Here is a 23,043-nt window from a genome sequence, read left to right on the forward strand (position 1 = left end):
AATAATAATAATAATAATAATAATAATAATAATAATAATAATAATAATAATAATAATAATAATAATAATAATAATAATAATAATAATAATAATAATAATAATAATAAATAATAATTAATAATAATAATAATAATAATAATAATAATAATAATAATAATAATAATAATAATAATAATAATATAATAATAATAATAATAATAATAATAATAATAATAATAATAATAATAATAATAATAATAATAATAATATAATAATAATAATAATAATAATAATAATAATAATAATAATATATAATAATAATAATAATAATATAATAATAATAATAATAATAATAATAATAATAATAATAATAATAATAATAATAATAATAATAATAATAACAATAATATGTAATAATAATAATAATATAATAATAATAATAATAATAATAATAATAATAATAATAATAATAATAAACATAAAAATAATACATAATATAATAATAATAATAATAATATAATAATATAATAATAATAATAATAATAATAATTATAATTATAATAATAATAATATAATAATCATAATGATAATAATAATAATAATAATAATAATAATAATAATAATAATAATAATAATAATAATAATAATAATAATAATAATAATAATAATAATAATAATAATAATAATAATAATAATAATAATAATAATAATAATAATAATAATAATAATAATAATGATTCTCAATCCCCTTCAATTGAAGAAATATCTCACGTTAATATATCAAAGAGTTTAGAAGAAAATTACATTGGTAAAATGGAATCCATTTGCAATCATTGCAATGCGTTACATTTCAAAGACGAAGAAATTGCGAATAAAAAAAACTCATTCAGCACTTGCTGTGGTCATGGTGAAGTTTCTCTTGATCCCATGCCTGATCCTCCACCAATTTTACAAAATTTACTGAATCGCTCCCATGAATATTCAAATCATTTTCACGAAAATATAAGATCTTATAACAATTCGTTCGCTTTTGCTTCATTTAATGCAAATTTAGTCAATCTTCATGCCAATAGACGGCCTGGTCCATATTGCTTTAAAATTCATGGCCAAGTTTACTATCAAATGAATACTTCATTGTATCCGGAAGTTAATGAACTTCCTTCTTTTGGCCAATTATTTATTATCGATCAAAATGAATCTACTGACATTCGAAGCAATAATTATTCAAGATTAAATAGAGATATCATTGACAGTATAGATCAAGCCCTTCGACAACATAATGTATTCGCTCAATCTTATCAAATGATGCATGAAGAATTACAACGAGCAATGATTGAAAATAATCTGGAAACAGAACCTGAAATGCGATTGTTATTCTCATTAAAACCTGGTATGGATGCAAGACGATATAATCCACAAAGAGTAAACGAAGTAGCAGCAATATTCACGACAATTGCTGATGGTGATATCCCAGAATCCTACGTAACAATCCACAATAAACGTACGAAAACTCTCCAATATGTTAGCTCTATGGATCCTAATGTTGAAGCCTGGATTTACTTTTCTATCCATATGGTACAAACAGTTGGAGCTCAACTATTGTGCGTGCTAACTCAAATAGAAGAGTGTCAAGAGCTGCTTATATTAAACACAGAATTTCAATCCGAGATGATAGCAATGTATTTTTACAAGGCGGTCGTTTATTTCAACAATGGATCGTAGATAATTATGTTAAAATAGAAAAAGATAGATTGACTTATTGTAGAAACAATCAAAAAACTCTCCGTGCTGATACTTATCAAGGTCTTATTGACCATTTACAACGAGAAGCGAATAATGAAAATTGTCAAATAGGAAAAATGATTGTTCTTCCATCATCATTTACTGGTTCTCCACGTAATATGTTACAGCATTATCAAGATGCAATGGCAATTGTTAGAAAATATGGAAAGCCTGATCTTTTTGTAACCATGACATGTAATCCGAATTGGCGTGAAATTCAAGAGAATTTATTACCTGGACAAACAGCGTCAGATAGACCAGACATTGTTTCACGTGTATTTAACATAAAAAAAAATAAATTAATGGATACTATTGAGAATAAAAAATTATTCGGCGAAGTTTTAGCATATGTTTACGTAGTCGAATATCAAAAGCGTGGTTTGCCCCATGTTCACTTATTAATAACACTCAAACAAAATTATAAAATTACTTCTTCTGCCGTAGTTAACAAATATATTTCTGCTGAAATCCCCAATGAAACTGATGATCCCGTACTTCATGAAATTGTCATGAGAAACATGATCCATGGTCCATGTGGAGATTGGTGCAAAGATAAAAATAATAAATGTTCAAAACACTTTCCCAAAGAATTTCAAAATGAAACAGTAATGGATGAAAATGGATATCCAACTTACCGCCGCAGAAATACTGGAGTTTTCGATCGTTTGCAGGGAGGAACGGCTGATAATCAGTATGTTGTCCCTTATAACGCTGTATTATTAAAATTATTTAATTGTCACATCAATACAGAAATAGTATCAACTATCCAATCTGTTAAATATTTGTACAAATATATATATAAAGGACATGATGCTGCAGCTATTGAAGTGACAAATGGGAATGAAAGATCTATAAATCATGATGAAATACACAATTTCATAGAAACTCGATACGTAAGTCCAGTTGAAGGATGTGATCGAATTTTAGGAAGATCTTTACAAAAAAAAAGTCACTCGATTATGCGTCTGCCTGTACATTTACCTAACCAACAAACTGTAATGATTAGTGACGAAGCCACAGACGACTCTATTAGAACAGCGTTAGAAAAAAATACTATGCTGATCGAATATTTTGCGTTGAATCAACGTGATACAGAGGCAAGACAGTTTACATATGCAGAAATTCCATCATACTACGTGTTCAAAAAGTCTTCTAATGCTGCAAATAAATCCTGGGAAGGACGCAAACAGGATCGCAAAGTTATTGGAAGAATGTACTCTATTAGTCCTCATCAAATAGAATTATTTCATCTTCGGTTATTACTGCTAACAGTCAAAGGAGCAGAGAGTTTTGAAGCTATACGGACAGTTGATGGAAAAACATATGATACTTTCCATGGTGCATGCTTAGCACTTGGTCTCATTGAAGATGATACAGAATGGGAACGTGCAATGACAGAAGGAGAAGTATGGATGATGCCACGACAGCTGAGATATTTATTCGCGAGTATTTTAGTTCACTGTCAACCTAAAGAACCGAGAGAACTGTGGGAAAAATTTAAAGATGCTATGTCACAAGATTATCGTAGGAATTATTGTGATTCTGAATCAATTAGTAGAGCATATCATGACATAAATGCTTTATTATGCAATGACCGATATGATCTAAGTAACTTTCCATCAATGCCACCATTAATTGAATTTGAAATTCATAATAACAATAATGATCAGAATATGGAAGAAATACAACCATGTCACCTTGAAATTGGTCAAAGTCAATACATAAAATTGAACTCGAAACAGAAAGAGATTGTCGATACGATTATAGAAGTAGTGATGACAGAAGATAAAACGAAAATTGAAAATACGTGTTTTTATATGGATGGACCAGGTGGATCGGGAAAGACGTTTGTTTACACTACTCTTTATCATTTACTGAAAAGTAAAGGGAAAAATATTTGTACTATGTCGTTTACAGGTGTCTCAGCTATATTACTCCCTAATGGAAAAACTGTACACAAAGCATTTGGCTTGCCAGTACCACTGTTCTTTGACTCAACGTCACACATAAAGATTCAATCAAAAGAGGCTCAGATCATGAAGGATTATGATTTATTAATCTGGGACGAAGGTCCAATGGCACCAAGATACTGTATGGAAATTGGTGACAAAACTTATAAATATTTCATGGATAGTAATTTACCATTTGGTGGAAAAGTGATGTTGATTGGTGGCGATTTTAGACAATTACTGCCTGTCAAAGTTAATGCTACTCGCAGCGAATTGGTTAATTTGTCGATTAAATTTAGTCATCTTTGGAAAAATTTCTCTATGTTTACATTGACGGAAAATATGAGAACATTACCAGAAGAAACGGAATTTGCAAAGTATCTCCTAGATGTAGGTGATGGAGTTCTAAATGACAATAATAATTATATAATAGCACCAGAAAAATGTATCGCCAACACGACTGAAAGCATAGTAGATACAATGTTTAAAGACCTGCTCAATAATCAACGATATGATGAGTTAACTAAGGTAGCTGTACTGGCAGCACGAAATGTTGATGTCGATCGAATTAATTGTGAAGTTGTAGAATTACTTGATAAACAATCAGAAAAAATTTATAATAGCGTTGATAGTACAGAAAACTGTGACAACGGAGATATAGTCAACGTCATATTACCAGAATATCTTAATTCTTTAGATCCTCCCAATTTTCCTCTTCACGAACTTAAATTGAGGAATAACTGTGTTGTTATGCTTCTACGTAATTTAAGTATGACCAAAGGTTTATGCAATGGGACGCTTACAGATATTAAAATTAGCACACAATTTATTACAATGTCGGATATTGACGGGTTATAAGGCTGGAGATAGTTTTATACATCGCGTTACGTTATACTGTGAAAACATTTATCCTTTTACTTTCAAACGAAGACAATTCCCAATCAAGTTAGCTTTTGCTATGACTATAAATAAAAGTCAAGGACAAACCTTCGAAAAAATTGGACTCGACCTTCGTAAAGATGTTTTCAGTCATGGTCAATTATACGTGGCTTTTTCAAGAGTTCGATCACAGCAGTCATTAAGAATTTTTTTGGGTGATCAACGTCAAGATAATTTAATCAAGAACTTTGTTTACAAAGAATTATACGAATAATTGAAAAAATTATATAAAAAAAGTATTTTTAACTTGCATTTATTGGAACGAATTGTTTCAGGTTCAATACGTACAGTCAAAGCGCGCGCGTAGCGCGCGTACGGTCTCGTATTTGATAAATCTAAAATATCCTCGAATTTGGTTTTTTTTTATATGATTTTAAAAAATTGATTTTCTTTTTAGGTTATTGGAAGTACATTGCTGGGGTGAATCTACAATTTTTTCACAATTTTTTTTATCAAATGCATCATACATCAATGAATTTAGTAAATTAAGGAGTTTTCACGAAGATTTACGTTGCTTTTGGGAAAGTATGGAACATCTGAAAAAAGATTTTAGTGTCGAAACACATGAAGAAGTATTTTTATGTCATAATAATCAGGCACATCTGATTTTTTTGTCCACACAACGACCATGGGTCACAGATCTTCATCAACTCGTTGAAGAATATATCTATAAATCCTCATATACTGACTTTGAGCAACTCATGAGCGAGTTATTCAAGCTGTGGAATAAAATTGAAAAATTAGAAAGTCGTATTCAAGGAAAAAAAGAGATGAATATAGAAGATGAAATAAAGGAATATTTTTTTTTCTAACAAAAAAGAAAAAAAATGAATATGTCTTTTTTCAATTAATTTTTATTGTAAATTTTTTTTTTTTATTTCGCTCCTATTCATATATTTGGTAAAGGTTAAATGAAACCAGCAATTATTTTTTTTCATTTTTAATGAAAAAAAAAATTTTATTTCATATTGTTTAAAATTTTTGATGTGTAAACATCTTTAGGCGCGGGTTGGGAATGGAGTAAAAGGAAAAAACATAGAGTTTAGACGTCAGATCCAGTAACGGATTCGGGCAGGAATCCATTTTCTGTCAGTCTACATTGCGCCTTGCAGCGCTATGGTAATCCGTCGGTAACCGTTACCATCAGGTGTTCTGTAGTATAGATAAATTTAAATGCACGTATTTATATATTTAATGTATTTATATATATATATCCAGTGGTGGTTTCGGGGACATTTTTTTTTTTTGCGATTTTATTCAGTAATTGAACGTTGTACATCAATGTACATTCATGTATAAGACGATTTTATTGTATACACCAAAATAAAAAAATTTTCGTCGATTGGTACTTTTGAGGACTATCGTTATGACACTGTTTCAACCCTTCACTTACCTTATTTACTCGAATCCTTTGTATTTAAGTATTGTGTTGGCATGAATTTAGAAGGTACAAAAAATAGAAGTAGTAAATTTTACATTTTTAATACATAAAATTTAAGATTTGACACAAGTCCTCAAAACAACCGATGCATGAAGAATTTATCTATGTAATGGTGGTTTCGAGGACTTTTCTTTTCAAATTTTAATTATCCCTTTAATATAACCTAATGACTGTTTTGACGGTGGCAATAGTCCTTATATCTATTGTATAATACTTATATTGAATAACAATTCATAAAATGTATCAGGGTCATATGATAAGACTTCTTTGTTATCGTTTTAACTTGATGTCCCAAAACCTCCGATAAATTTTTTAAAACTATGTAATGGAGGTTTCAAGGACTTTTCTTTAAAAATTCACTTATCTTCTTAATAAATCAATGACTGTTCTGACGGTGGCAATAGTCCTTATATCTATTGATTAATACTTATATTGAATAACAATTCACAAAATGTATCAGGGCCATATGATAAGACTTCTTTGTTATCGTTTTAACTTGATGTCCCCAAAACCTCAATAGATTTTTTGAAACTATGTAATGGAGGTTTCGGACTTTTTTTTAAAAAATTCACTTATCTTTCTAAAATAACTCAATGACTGTTTTGACGGTTGCAATAGTCCTTATATCTATTGATTAATACTTATATTGAATAACAATTCACAAAATGTATCAGGGACATATGATAATACTTCTTTGTTATCGTTTTAACTTTATGTTCCCAAAACCTCAAATAGATTTTTTTTTGAAACTATGTATTGGAGGCTTCAAGGACTTTCCTTTTAAAGATTTACTTATCTCCTTAAAATAACTCAATGACGGTTTAACGGCGGCAAAAGTCCTTATATCTATTGATTAATACTTATATTGAATAATGATTCATAAAATGTATCAGAGCCATATGATAGGACTTCTTTATTATCATTTTAACTTGATGTCCCCAAAACCTCCGATAGATTTTTTTAAAAAAACTATGTAATGGAGGTTTCAAGGACTTTTCTTTCAAAAATTCAATTATCACTTTAATTCAACCCAATGACTGCCTTGACGGTTGCAATATTTCTTATATATGTTGATTAATACTTATTTTGAATGACAATTTATAAAATGTGATAGGGCCATATGATAGGACTTGAAGATAAAACACTATTTATATATCTTACATGATGTCCTCGAACCCTTTTATTATATTTTTTTATCCGGATTATGTTGGTCGTCCTGAAGACTTTTCATAGAACTTAAACGAACTAATGATAGAAAATAGAGTACAGAGTTATGACTGTTTGGAATACGTGTATAACATCATCTATCTCTACGAAGTAGACTGAATCCGAGAAACTGGAAAAATATCAGTGAAAAACGGAAAAATATCATAGAATAAAAAAAATATTAGAAGAAAAATTTTTGAACTTGCAATTAAAGAGTTTTGAGAGTAAACATACAATGCGGCCATTTTTTAAGTCACACTTAACGATTGTATGAATTTCAGTATGGGCTTCATGTTCCTAAAAGCACTAACGGAAGAAGTTTATGGATTGGTGTTCGTGGACACCAAGAAAAATTAAGTAGAACTTGTAACAAAGACAACAGTCTTTCTCTAAATACCTACTGTCTATAACAAATAGTTTCAGTTATTGCTATCGAAAATAATTCAGTTTCGGTTTTCCCGAAGGTATCTAAGAATTTCTAATGCTACTAAATTAAGGCGGTATCTCGTTGTTCAGGCTACTGGTTCAAAGTAATCAATCATTTCCAAGGTTCCGGAAAACCGGAAAAAATGGTCTCAACTTTCTATGTTAAAGAATACAAACGACCGTCTTCCAAATCAACGCGGTTTTTGTCGGAGAATTTCCTTATATTTTGGTTTTATGTGATAGTCCTTATGATTTGATTCGTCGAATAAATTATTAAAACTATAATAAATTACAGTGTAGAAAAACGGCCTTATTTCGAGTTTGAAATATTTATTTTATAATTTCCGGTATAGGCTGCGAGTCCTCAAAACCACCGTTCTACGGATAAAAACTTTTGCAGCATGGTGGTTTTGAGGACGTCTCAAAATCGTCGTTGATTCCGTTTTGATTCAAGTATGGTTTAAGATTATCAGAAGGTTCTATGAAATTTCCAAACTGCAGGTCCCGTGCACCGAGAAAGTTAGACTAGACTTTGCATAGACAACGGTCATTCTCTAAATATACCTAACAAATAGTTTCAGTTATTGCTATGGAAACAAATAAAGTTCCGGTTTTCCCGGGGGTATCTAAGAATTTTTAATGCTACTAAATTAAGGCGGTATCTCGTTGTTTAGGCTACTGGTTCAAAGTGATCAATCATTTCTAAGGTTCCGGAAAACCGGGAAAATGGTCTCAACTTTCCATGTTAAAAGAATACAGAACGACCGTCTTTCCAGTCAACGCGTTTTTCGTCGGAGAATTTCCTTATATTTTGGTTTTATGTGATTGTCCTTATGATTCGATTCGTTCAATAAATTATTAAAACTATAATAAATTACAGTGTAGAAGAATGGCCTTATTTCAAGTTTGAAATATTTATTTTATACTTTCCGATATAGGCTGCAAGTCCCTAAAACCACCGTTCTACGAATAAAAAACTTTCGCAGTATGGTGGTTTTGAGGACGTCTCAAAATTACGTCGTTAATTCTGTTTTGATTCAAGTATGGTTTAAGATTATCAGAAAGGTTCTACTATGAAATTTACAAATCCGCACGTTTCGTGGACACCAAGAAAAATTACGTAGAACTCGTAACAAAGACAACGGTCTTTCTCTAAATACCTACTGTCTAACAAATAGATTGCTATCGACACGAATTCAGTTTCGGTTTTCCTGAAGGTATCTAAGAATTTTTAATGCTATTCAATCAAGGCGGTATCTCGTTATTCAGGCAATTATTTCAAGGTGATCAATTATTTCTGAGGTTTCGGAAAACCGGAACAAATTGTCTTAACTTTCCATGTTAAAAGAATTCAGAACGACCGTCTTTCCAGTCAACGCGTTTTTCGTCGGAGAATTTTTCTTATATTTTGGTTTCATGTGATAGTCCTTATGATTCGATTCGCCCAATAAATTATTAAGACTATAATAAATTCCAGTGAAGAATGAATGGCCTGAGTTTAAAATATTTATTTTATAATTTCCGGTATAGGCTGCAAGTCCTCAAAACCACCGTTCTACGAATAAAAAACTTTCGTAGTATGGTGGTTTTGAGGACGTCTCAAAATTACGTCGTTAATTCCGTTTTAATTTAAGTATGGTTTGAGATTATCAGAAAACTTCTATGAAATTTCCAAACCTGCACGTTTCGTGGACAGCAAGAAAGTTTGAGTAGAACTTATAAGGAAGACAACGGTCTTTCTCTATATACCTACTGTCTAACAAATAGATTGCTATCGACACGAATTCAGTTTCGGTTTTCCTGAAGGTATCTAAGAATTTTTAATGCTATTCAATCAAGGCGGTATCTCGTTATTCAGGCAATTGTTTCAAGGTGATCAATTATTTCTGAGGTTTCGGAAAAAACTTTCCTTGTCGAAAAAATACAGAACGACCGTCTTTGCAGTCAACGCGTTTTTCGTCGGAGAATTTCCTTATATTCTGGTCTCGTGTGATAGTCTTTAGGATTTGATTTGTCAAATAAATTATTAAAACTATAACAAGTTACAGTGTAGAAGAATGGCTCCATTTTAAGTTTGTAAGATTAAGTTTATAATTTCCGGTATAGGCTGCAAGTCCTCAAAACCACCGTTCTACGACTAAAAAAATTTCGTAGTATGGTGGTTTTGAGGACGTTTTACAATATCGTTAATTCCGTTTATATTTGAGTATCGTTTGAGATTATCAGAAAGGTTCTATGAAATTTCTAAACCTCTACGTTCTGTGGACACAAAGAAAGCTTCAGTAGAACTCGTAACAAATATAATATCTTTTTATTATTCAAATTTTAGCATATGTCCTCGAAACAATCATTCCACAATTATAAAAATTGTATGTCACGGTGCTTTCGAGGACTTTCAACAATTATTTGATGAACAATTTTTTTTTTGTGTTTTCCGAAAAACTTGTTGTTATGTCTTATAGATTACAGATATCCGTAAAGATTCTTAAAACAGTACACTATTCCTGCGTATTCCTGTGCATTTTCTGAAGATGTTTCAAAACAATAGCTGGAGATACGAAATCCGTAAAATGGTGGTTTTGGCGACATTTAGATTAAAGTAGAATCGAAAGTTATTATCCAGTCGACTGCAATTTCAACGATGAATTTCATGAAAAGGGAAGAATCTTATTGAGAACTGCCAGAAAATTCATATCGAAATTCATAAATTCGACTGTTCCATCGAATTGGTTTAAAAATTAAGTCCTCAAAACTGCCTCTGTGTGAAAAAAAAGGTAGTTATTGATGGTTTCGGGACATGCAATATTAAAACAGATATAATTATGTTAAATGTTATTATAAAGCATAGTGATATTTTCTTTATACTGAAAATTCACTGAGAACATGTTTGTAGTTTGAATTGAATCGTAAAAATGCATTTAGCGCAGTAATGTTGCTTTTTATCAAAGTCCTTGAAACCTTCAGTAGATCGAAAAATGATGTTCTTGGAATGGAGGTTTTGGGACACACGAAAAATTCTTATTTTGGTAAATAATTGAATTTTTCATCGAATCATTACTATTTATAGTTTAAGATGGAATCAATTGAAGATAAATCGGTCGTAATACCTACTTCACATTTCAATTTATGAAAATTATACCTGGTAAAATAAAAAGTCCTCAAAACCACCAAACGTATTTTTCAAATGGGGTTTTGAGGACCGTCCTCAAAACCACCATTAACTGAGATGTTGTTTTGGGGACCGTCCTCAAAACCACCAAATGTCCTCAAAACCACCATTGTATATATGATAGTCCCCGAAACCACCACTGTATGTATTTATTATTATATATATAATATATATGCGCCGTTGTATATATTAATATACAAGTATTTTATTTGTATTTATTATACTTGCATTTGTTAGGCGAAGTAAAGTTCATATTGTACATATATATTATATATACATTAGGGTGGTCCTTAAAAAGGCTTTGGTGAAATTTTATCACTCTCACCCCCCCGATTTGGTTAGAAATATATAAAAAAAAATTCCCTCAAATTTTCAAAATTTTTACTCAACATTAACCCGTGCCGCAAAAGCTTTTTCTATTCTCGATTTTGGGATTTTTTTCCTCTTTTTTTTCAAATTTGTTTTGACAATAACTCACAAAGTTACCGACCGATTTCCTTCATATTCAGCTTATTATCATTGTGAAATTACACAGATACATAATTAGTGTTAATTGCATTAAAATATCGATCCTGGAAAAAAAATTATATCGTCGTTTCCTTTCATTATACACAATATCGTTAATTTTTTTGTGTACGCTCAGAATATTCAACAAACTGTCAGTCTTATAAAAGTTCGCCTTTATTGGTACGAGCGAAGCTAAAAACATCAAGATGTATTACCTGGCTCAAAAACTTATGCTTCCATTGGTATCATCAAATCTGAAAACATCGTCACACAGCTGTCATTCTGACGTTCGATCATATAACCTTACTAAAACTTTATGCAGTTGTCTTTAAGCTTGTATGTTAATCATTTTCATAGAAATAATAATCCTCCACTGAAAATCAACTGTTGTGTAGCTGTTAATAAAGTAAGTTGAGATTGAATTGAGCTTCAATTATAATTGTTTTTTACAATACGTAGGAAGTTAATAAAAAATTTTGTTTATTTTAGTTGAAAAGTTGCTGTCATAAAATGACTTCAGATCATTATTCACGAGAAAATATTTATTTATTTTTACCTTCTTTTGGTAAAATCATTCTCACTTTATTATTATTTGGACAGTCGTTTAACCCTTTTTCATATGAATTTTGAATTTAAAAATGACAGAGACAACGATCACATAACCACTTTATATCATTATTCTTCGAAATTTGTGTACTGATAAGTCGTGATAATTTTTGTATCCAAGCAAATCGAAATATTGGTTCATCAGTTGACAATCCACTATTCACAATGAGTAAATTAATTGTGGGTTTCAATGACCTATGTTTACTCAAATACACCGGTAATATTTCACATTTATCATAAATACCGTAGACATTGATCGATCAATCATTTATAACTTCGAATTTTGGAATGACACATAACATTATTGGGGAATTTATCCCATAATATTTCAGAACTGTCTCAAAATCAGGGTATGATGAGGTACGATAACTGTGAGATTGAGCTGGATACAAAGCTGCTGTGATTGCAAACAAAAAACAGTACTCATCATTATTTTGAATATTTAAAACTGCTTTTCTTGTTTGAATACTTTATGGTAATTCGATAAATGTTGAAAAACTTCCTCTTAATGGCTCATACCAATTATTATTAATCATTAAATTAATTATTGCTCTTAATGTCCAACCAGAATCTTTTTTTTGAAAATCTTCAATTTTTGTGAAGAACATATTTGTTAAATTGTCATTGAACCAATTTTTCAAGTCAGTAGTTGGTAAAATCACTTGATTTTTCGTATTGAAATATATTGTCTTATCGATAGATTCACCATTTTTCACAATTCTAAATTTACAATCTAAGTCACCATTCACTTTTAAATTTTCATCATTTATCAAAATATGTTTTATACGATTAATTGTCATTTTTCGAGTATCCTCTAAAAATAAAATGATATCTGTATGTTGAAGATTTACAATGGTCCCTGATCTTATTCGTCCTTGAAATGGAGAATCACCATCTAACCACATTACTTTTAAATTTTTCACTTGGTGATCTAAGTTGAGAAATCGTTGTTTGAATTCGCACCTTCTTATCAATTGTCTATGCAACTTTCAATGCTTTATTCAAGAGCCAAATATTTTTTTTTCAAATTTTAACCAATTTTTAATTTGTTATGGTGTTCGAATTTTCGCAAATGCTAGCTCCATAATTTGAACAAATTTGAGACACTGTTCAGAACTCATTTTTTTTCAGATACTTTACGTTATCAAAAACAATATGAAACTGACCGTGCTATATCTCTCAGACTTTATATGGAACAAGATTTCTCTGAAGAAATTGAAAATGTTCTGGAAAGATCAAAAAAGATCTGGACAGATCAAAAAGATGTTCTGGAAAAATCGGAAAAGTTCGAAGCAGATTTTTCTGGAAAGATCAAGAATTTTCAATTTATCGATTCATCGATATCTTTTGAAATAATTATCAATATTTCGAGAAAAATCTAATTATAAAAAAATCCGACGTAATATTAGACTCTTCAGAATATTTGAGAATATTTGAGAATATTCGAAAACATTCTAGAACATTTTTTTACTATAAAAGGAGTAAAAGTCATTGCAACGATTAATCAAGAATATGACGTTTCAATTCCCAACCAGATTTTTTATATTGCTCGAAAACGAGTCAGAGTTCAGCACAAATTCCGTAGATGGGAATCATCTCGCACTACGTGTTCTGACAGGATCAGCTAATAATACATATAAGTTTTTTTCTATTTAAAATAAAAAATAAAAAAAATATATCATACAATCAATCAATCGAATTGTTGTAATGTATTCTAAAATTATAAAAAAAATAAAAAATAAATCATTATTTCAATATTTTCAAAGATTATTCATAATTTGTCTTAAAAAAAAAATTTTTTTTAAATGTATATTTAAAGGAATGAAAAAAAAAAAAAATTTCAAGAATTAAATGATACGTTTATGAAAAAGAAAATAAATATTAACTGATATTCGATAGGATTGATATTTAAAAAAATTAAATATGAAAAAAAATGAGAAAATATATAAACAATTGAATTATAAAAGAGAGAAATTAATCCACAGTTGATAAATTATCGAACTGAAAAAAAAAAAATATACCTATATGTATTTTACCTGAAAAAAATTATATAAGTTAATCAACTAAAGAATTATTTTTTGGTATGCATATTTATTTCAAAAGAGTATGATGACATATCAATCACAAGAATGATTAAATTTTTTTTTTCTTTTTTATTCAAAAAATGATTGAATATGAATTATAAATAATGATTAAATATACATAATAATATGATAATTGGATATAACGAATGTTATTATTGGTGATTATTAACAATGTTATTAGTATTTTTTTGTATTTTTTGGAATTTGTATTTTTATTTATTCAATTAGTTCAAAATGGAGCTCATCGTTTTCTTTTGTAACCTTGACGTTTTTATCATCAAATATGACTCGGACTCCGTTGTTTGGTTTTGTAATAATTCTTAAAATTTCGATAATAAAAACGAAATTTTCAGTATCTACTCCATGTAGCCATTTAGAGGGAATCCAAGCACTGATGGTTGGATCTTTATCATCCACATAAAAAAACTTGGAGTCTGAATCCAAAAATTTCAATTATTCAAATACAAAAAAATAAGAATAAACAATGAATTAATAATTAATAATTAATAATGACTGCCATTCAATTATTAAAAAAAAAATCACAGACATACATTATCTAATTGATTGTTTTTTTTTGGAAATCACAAAAAAGAAAAATCAATTTATTGTTGTAATTATTCAATTGAAACTTATATGCAAACACAATGCGATGAATATAAGTAAGTTTTGTATGTTATTCAAGGAGCTTCGCAGCCACCGATAATTCGGTTCGGGATCAAAAACGAGAATTGTACGATCATTAAAGCGGCACATGTACGTTAAGACCATACACGGAATTCTCGAAAGAATCACTGGAACTTTGCCATCTGCGCGCATAAATCGAACGTACTCATTTTTAATCACTTCCTCAGAACGTTTTTCGGTTGCCGTCCTTTATCCCGAATCAAATTCTCCGAATGGCTTCTTTCCCGAATGACCTCTGTCCTGAATGACCTTTTTCCCGAATACATTTTGCCCGAATACAATTTTGCCGAAATATAAATCCCGAATATCATTTTTCCCGAGTATTTTTTTCCCGAATGAATTTTTTTCAAGTGTATTATTTTATTTATATTTATTTATTTATTAGATTACAATATTATGTGCAATAGCTTTTAAAAATTCTAACTCGTGGAACGATCCATAACTAGCCACAAGAGACATTATTCTTTTCTAGAAATCTATCCATTTTCTTTTCGGCATAGCCCGGACTTTTCTTCCTAGACTCAGCTCTGCTATCATTATTTCTGCGTCAGCTTGTTCTTTTTGAAATTCACCAAGTGCAGAATACAGGTCAGGATGGTGTTTCCCAACAACAAACTGAAAGCGATTTTTAATTATTGAAGCGAAATTTATCACCTGTGAGTGTTTTCTGATATCGGTCAGGAAGAGTACCCAAGTCAGCAAGACTTTCTGGATTTGGTGGCAAATTTTTTCTTAAAAAAATAATAAATGAATATTGTATTTAAAAAACATAATTAAAAGAAATTACCTCCGGATTTTTCGCATTGATTTTTTTAAATTATCGTGCTCAGGTAGCTGGCCAAGGACGCCCTCAGACAGTCCAGCTAGCTCTGCACGTAATATTTGAGATGGGGGTTACTGGGGATGGTCCTCAGCCTTCCGTTTTGAAGAAATTTTTAAAATCTTAGCTTCAACCTGTTCTTGGTTGGGAACATGAGCATGATCGTCTAATGTTGGTTCACGTATAAAGTAATGTTTATTTTCTCCAGCATTGAATGCAGTAACCGCTCTTGCTTTGCATTCTTTATGACGTAACCTTCGACACTCCCAATAAATTTTACCTTTAACTGGTAATTTAGACCGCAAATAAACGAAACCATTATGAACTAATTTTGTTTCCCCCAGAATTTTGATATCATCCATTATTTAAAAATATTTAAAAAAAATAAAAATTTGAATAAAATTTACTTCAAAATTTGACATTCAAAAACGAAGTTAATGAATCAAATAAAATAAAACAAATGACGGTAAATAATGAAATTAGTATTAGCACTTTCTTTTTTTTTCATAAATTTTATTTTAGTATTAGTTCTTTCTTTTTTTAAATAGTTTTTTTTTTTTTTTTTTTAAATCGGGCACAATAATATTCGGACGAGATGCATTCGGGCAAAAAGCATTCGGGCAAACAGACTTTCGGGAAAAAGGTCATTCGAGAAAAAGGCCATTCGGGAAAACCGATTCGGTAAAAATACCGTGAATCACGTTTTTTTTTTTTATCAAATGATGACTATGGACCGATGATATTGTGTTTTTACATAATTTTGTTTCAATTAAAAAAAATTTTTTTTTTATTGAAGTACACTCAAAACAAAATAAATAATTTGAAATTCAAAAATGCATTCTTGATTTACTATTTTTACTGCAATTTAGGCCATTCAACTACTTATCATTCAAAAAAACAATAAATTATGTCAAATTTAAAAATGCATTAGTTATTTAATTACTTTCCTACAATTTAGCCATTTAACCACTTATTTTTAGTCATTCATCTAATAAAAAAAATCATTCAAAAATTAAAAATGTATTTTACATTCAATCACTTCTTATAAAAAAAATTTTGAATATCAATCTTATTCTTCATCACAACAATGGAAATTATGAACATTCTTTAAAAAAAATAAAAGAATGAAGTACTATAAACATATTTACTTTATCAAAGCTAAAAAAATTTTATTCAATCATTCAATCACTTTCCTTGAGAAAAACTAAATATCAATCACATTTTAAAACTAAAGAATTTCATTCAATAAATTTGAGAAAATTAAGAAACTAATTGTCAACTTAAATTATTCATTCACAGAAAACGATTAATCTGCTTTCGGTCACTGTAAAAAAACGTAAATAAAAATAAAAAGAATATTTAAACACTTTTGAAACACTTTTTGGAATAATTTAAAAAAAAACAAAATTAAAAGAGAGAACTTCTCATATAAACAGTTCAAAAAAATACAATATTCACTCACCCTGACATTTTGTATTTTTTGTTCTTTTCGTTTGTTATGTTAATTGAGCAACGTTCAATGATTCAATGATGGAAGGAATAACTTGTAGATCTTATATAGAAAGAAAGAGGGTATATAGAAGGAAGGAGATTGTTATCAACAAAAATATGGAAAGTCAACAGTTTGTTGACAATAATCAAATATATTCATTCCAATTGTCATGTGAGTTTCCTGCGCTCATATGACAATCAGTTTGGAAAGTCTAAAAATTACGTAGGCAGATCAATGTTTCAAAGTTTCTCGATTGATCAATCGTGATTTTTGTTATTTATGAAGAATTATTGAACTTTCTTCTATTTCGCATATTCAAAAATTATTGAGTAAATAGATTTCAAAATCATATTTCAAGACAACTATCATATGAAAATAAATTTATTAAAAAAATATTATGGTCTTCAAATGTAATAATCAAACAATCTTGAAATATTAGTCTGCCTACGTGATTTTTTTTTTTTCAGTATTTTCGCGATGCATATTAAAATTATCGGGTGAACACATTTTATATTTTAATATTTCAAGGTTACTCATTATCGACGAAATAAGGAAGTCAACAGTTTGCCGACAAAATTTAAATATATTTTATTTCAATTGTCTTGTGAGACTCCTGCGCTTTCTCATATGACAATCAGTTTAAATAATTTAAAAACCACGTAGGCAGATTAATATTTCAGTATCTGGATTGATCGAAGGTTATTTTTTATTGGAAATTATTACAGTCTTCTAATATTAATCTGCTTTCCTGATTTTTTGTTATTTGTTGGTAATTATAATATTCTATTCTATTTTGACTATTAAAAATTGTTAAGTCAACAACATACTGATATTTGAAGACTACTCAATTGTTATATGAGATATCTCATCGGAAATTATACGGGCCTCTAATATAACAATCGAGTAATGTGCTTACGCTATTTATTTTTTCTCGATTGCATTTATTTTTTTTAATTGCCTTCATTTGTATGGGAGGAGTAGTCACGCAATGTAATGGGTGGGTTGTACATACTGTGAGAGTGGGCATGCATATGAATGTTTTTCGCGGATAGAGTGGAGAACGCATCGTCAGCTACCTTCTTACTCATATTCTCTCCTGCCACATTTTTCATATTTTCTCGTTTTTTAAAAATTTAAAAAATACATTCAAGGTCACAGATCATACTGTAATATGAGTTTTCAATTATTTTTTGATTATCACGATTATACATTAATATTTTTCTTTTTAATTTTTTCAATTATTATATATTTATCGATTAATTATTATTAATTTACAAACCCCATCAACTGATACTACTGATCTGATAGATAATGAATAACCAATCCCCAATTCCATTCGTTCAAAATCAGCCTTCCACATTTAACTTCCAGAATAACAAAACACTTTACATGATAGAGCAGGTGATGTAGTTAAAGATTCATATGCAGATGTTCCACTGTCAATGAAGGTTGTACAACGAATTATCAAAATATTCAATGATCATCAAAAAATATCCATAGAAGAGTTGAAAAAAAATCGGACTCAAATTGCTTTCTGAAAGTAAGATTGATACAGCTTTGAATTTTTCAAAAACTTTTTTTCTCAATAGAAATACACAATCAAAGGCTTTCAAATATCTTGATGTTAAAAAGACATTGATAGGTCCTGTACCAAAATCAACAGAAAGACGTTTAGAACCTGTTAAAAACAGGAAAAAAAGAAAAACAACTTGGTTACCCACTAAATCATACATTCGAACTATCCAATGGGACTTGTGTTAAAATAATTCCTTGCGATACCAAATGTATTAAACACCATTACAAACTCATTAGAAATGTCTAAAATCTTATATCCAATATCATCGTTTGTTTACGGAGAAGCTTGACGTAATATCACTTTACAGTATCAAAATAAATTTGTGATACCATTGAGCAATTATTTCGATGATTTCGCAACAAATAACCCACTCGGTTCACATAAAAAAGAGATAAGCAATTCATTATACAATTGACTGTTACCCAGATCAATTTTGTGGTAAAATAGGAAATTAGCGTGTTGCTCAATTTTACAATAAAGCTGATTATTCAAGGTTAGGAAATAAACGTATTTTTGGAAATTTTATATCTGAACTGCTTGAGCTGTGAAACCACGAAATGAGTCTGTCAATATGCGGTGTGAATTGTCAAGTATATTTTCATGTTGGTCGTGTGTTGGAAGACAATTTAGGCTTAAATCAAATTTTAGGTTTCGTTAAGGGTTTTACATCAATACATTACATTAAGAATATGCATATCGAGTATAACAGAAAATTAAACAATAACTGAAGTGGTACAATGTATGTTACGTAATCAAGGAAACTATGATGAAGATGCTCAACGTGCTAAACTAATAAAAAAGCATAGTCACGGAGTGTGGGAAAAATCAGTTTTTGAACATGTTTTCAATATGTTTAATTCTCCTTCTGTAGATCCTCTTCATGATACGAGAAGGGACCAGTAAACATTGGATTTCATGAATTCATTAACACATAAAGTAAAAAAAAAAAAATATTTATAAAAAATTATAGAAATCTTGTGAAGATAAGTCCAGTAGAGGGATATAAAGAAGTTGAATTATTGTCCGAAGCCAAATATGACAGGACTTTGTACAAACCAGGTGTGAATATCATAATTGAAATGGTAGAAAACGTACCAGTGTTTGCAGAAATAAAATATATTATCAAAACTGATGAAAATATATGTTCTGTTGTGAAGAAATTAAAACAAGTCACTTAAACAATACAAGCATATGTAGTAAAAGAAACTGTGACATAGCTTCTAACTCAAAAAACCAATCTGGGAACTTATATAACGTTTTACTGTCAGTCAGTTGAATTGCCAGCAATTACCAATGATAAAAACGGATTTGGAAGAGAGAACGTTATATTACATACATTTTTTAAATTTATATTTAATAACGGAAAAAAAGTAATATTAATCAAAAAAATAAAACAATGTCATTAACAAAAATGACTTTCCCTAAAATTTCCCGAAAATTACTTTTCCTATCGATATCAATATTTCTTCATCCAATAAGCCTATTCATGAATTTTTCCGATGTATAGTTAATAAGATATAATGTTCCAAATAAGCCAGGTACAGGATTTTACTAAAAAATAAATACTTTTTTTGAAATTGCCCGATTCTGCATTTTTCTCTTTCTCGCGTTCACCCTGTCTATCTCTTCTTTGCCTTTCATCCACTATTTACACATACATGTAAAAACGCGCATGCGTATCAGCAGCTGTGCATACTGGATAGCTCGGCGCGTATTTGTTTCTTTTGAATAATTTTTATCTATTTATTTATATTGTTTTTTTTAGTCTATTGATTAATCATTTTTTTTTTTTTATTGTGACTAAAATTAATATCATTGCTTATTTTTATTTCAGTGATATTGTGGGTTATGTTGACGCTATTGAGGGTGCCAGGATTTTGCAATCACCTCACAAAAAGGTATTTATATTTACCATCAACAATCATGGTACTGTACGTATGAGAATTCTCATTCGGGGAACACGTATGGCAAACTTGTGAGAACGACAAATGACCATGAATTTAGTTCTTGAAATCCTCGGTGGTTAAGTAAAAACATCTAACATTCGTTTTTGTGATCCCGCTATCCATGTTCTGAAATTTCACGTCCAGCCATCTAATGAAATCATTATTCGTGGAAATTTTTTTCCCAACCTGGTGCAAGATTAGTTGGCATTGAATTTATATTTTTTCTATATTGAAAACGTGTAAAATAAATATAAAAAGCTTATTTTTTTTGTTTTTCTTTAATTTTACATAGAAATTGATGGTTATACTCATCGTCTTTTTCGTGAAGTACACTATAACCATTCAACATTTGGTCAAAGAACAATAACTGATGGTTCGTACTGGTTGACAATCAACGTAGCAATGTTTGTTCTGAGTCTAGCTTTAGAAATTGGTACTGCTTTCACTGTTTGTGGTCAAATGAGCCAAAGAGCGAATGGTTTTTTTACTATCGAAAATATGGATAATATTATTATCCGTGAAGGAATCGCACCATTGACACAAGCTCAAGCAAATCCTGGTTTCCAAGCACTTCAAGGTCTCAGACGTCAACGTGTTGAACCAGTTATTCAACGTAATAATAATAATATTGCTGTCTATCGTGGTGTTGTAAATAATCATGCTGCTGGTGGTGCTATTAGACGTGGTGATGCATGCTGTTGGTGCTGTCAGTTAAGATATTTCACCAAATGTTGTAATTGCTGATAGTGCTAGTGCTATTGGACGTAGTGGTACCAAATGTGAATGATGTTGTTGTTGCTCATAGTGTTAATAACGCTCTTGATGGATTGAGCAATGATTTGGTTAGACATGGAGTTAAACTTGTTCTAAATTATGATGAAAATGTTATTTATGAAATTGGCATTGTTAATATTATAAAAAGAATGGTTTAAACGATGATAACATGATCAATAATAAGATCCAGCAAAATGTCAGTGAGATTAATTCAGTGAATGATATTGTTTTTGATAATATTAAAGTTAAAGAAAACATGGCTGGCAATGTTGATTATGTTGGTGCCGAAATGGTTATCCCAGTAAATGACAATTGTATATGGGATGTTGATGGTGAGAGGCCAGATGATGATAATGATACCGCTGGTGGTTTTAATATCAATGAAATATATGGATATGATGATATATATGATAATCGAGAATCACCTGATAATGTTGTTTGTGGTGAGCCAGCTTAATAATTAAGCTAGGAACAGGTAAATAACCTTCATTCAAAAAAAAATTATTTGTTACTTTATAAGATATACTTTATAAAGCTTTATTAAAAATATTATATTATTAAAAATATATAATATATTATTTGAAGAATATAAGTTGTATAATGAGTAATAACAACTAAAAAAAAGAGTTGAGTAAAACTGAGAAATTACCACAATGAGTTTTATTTTTCGCGCATGCGTGATTGGGTAATTGTGCTTTCTGTCAGAATGTGCTTCATATTGAATTATGGTTCTTTACAAACTCATTATACTTCTAATGAATGAATTGTGTTCAGCCATTTACAATTGTATGTAGCATTCTCTTGAGTTAGATCTTGGCAATCTGTAAAGATTTTTTTGGGAGAAGATCAGCAAGAAAACATTGTTAAAAATATAGTTTTCAAAGACTTGTTAGAAACTGTTGGAAGTTGGGTTGAAAGGCAAAGTGAAATATACAAGACAAAATATATTTCATATTGTATTTATTTAAGTTGTCACAAGAGTGTACGTCCTTCTCAGCATCTGAAAGCTAAGTAAGACATAATATTTTATTCTTCCTGGAAGCCTAGAGTTTTACTTCCTGTGTCCTTGAACATTGTGTACCTGAAAATGATGGACAAGCAATATTATATGGTGATAATTTCTCACTCCTTTGCCGACTTTGCTAAAACATGACATTGCATTTTAATATTAATCTTTTGCATTGGATACGCTTCCGAAGGGAAACGGTGAATTCAGTTCCCGGCACTCCAGGGATGCTGGACGTGACTTATCGTCGATTCTGGCTTCCATGACCGTCCGTAGTCATTTTTATTTTTTGACTAGTTTCGTCTAGTTCAAAATAATGGACTTAGACAAAAAATCAAATTTTACAAAAAAAAAACTAAGTCCCTTGAAAAAAAATTTGTGCGTGTTGCGAGTACGCGCGGGGGAAGTGAAACTTCTTTTGGAGAGAGTATTCTATGTAGTGTAATACGTAGTCAGCCTGCCGTCGGTAACTGTTACCATGAGACGAGATGTCGCTTTTGATGTTTTACATGGTGAGACTAGTGACTTATATATTCTATGACTATTTATCAGTGCATACTGTTTGTGGTTTCAGCTGTCAGAATTGTTCAATAAATAAAAAGAAAGATTTATATTATCCAATTAATTCAAACATTGATAAGTTCATAATTAATTGTG

At 29.8% G+C, this 23,043-nt stretch overlaps 1 protein-coding gene across 1 annotated transcript; it reads left to right on the top strand.

The window, feature by feature from the left end:
* Positions 1-906: 906 nt before the first annotated feature.
* Positions 907-21,837, top strand: LOC122850383. The gene is made up of 6 exons (XM_044149541.1): positions 907-1,580; positions 1,634-2,034; positions 2,101-4,470; positions 20,899-21,303; positions 21,354-21,448; positions 21,529-21,837. The coding sequence occupies exons 1-6, from the start codon at positions 907-909 to the stop codon at positions 21,835-21,837; spliced, it is 4,254 nt and encodes a 1,417-aa protein (XP_044005476.1).
* The last annotated feature ends 1,206 nt before the right edge of the window (positions 21,838-23,043 follow it).

This window comes from Aphidius gifuensis, linkage group LG2, assembly GCF_014905175.1.
Source record: "Aphidius gifuensis isolate YNYX2018 linkage group LG2, ASM1490517v1, whole genome shotgun sequence".
NCBI classification, from domain to species: domain Eukaryota; kingdom Metazoa; phylum Arthropoda; class Insecta; order Hymenoptera; family Braconidae; genus Aphidius; species Aphidius gifuensis.

Excerpts from the sequence above, each read along its gene's own strand:
- LOC122850383 (XM_044149541.1), top strand. The coding sequence starts at position 907 with ATGCCTGATCCTCCACCAATTTTACAAAATTTACTGAATCGCTCCCAT. Across the intron at positions 2,035-2,100 it reads TAGACCAGACATTGTTTCAC|TTTTAGCATATGTTTACGTA; the intron begins GTGTATTTAACA and ends TATTCGGCGAAG. Across the intron at positions 21,449-21,528 it reads ATGGATTGAGCAATGATTTG|AATGGTTTAAACGATGATAA; the intron begins GTTAGACATGGA and ends TATTATAAAAAG.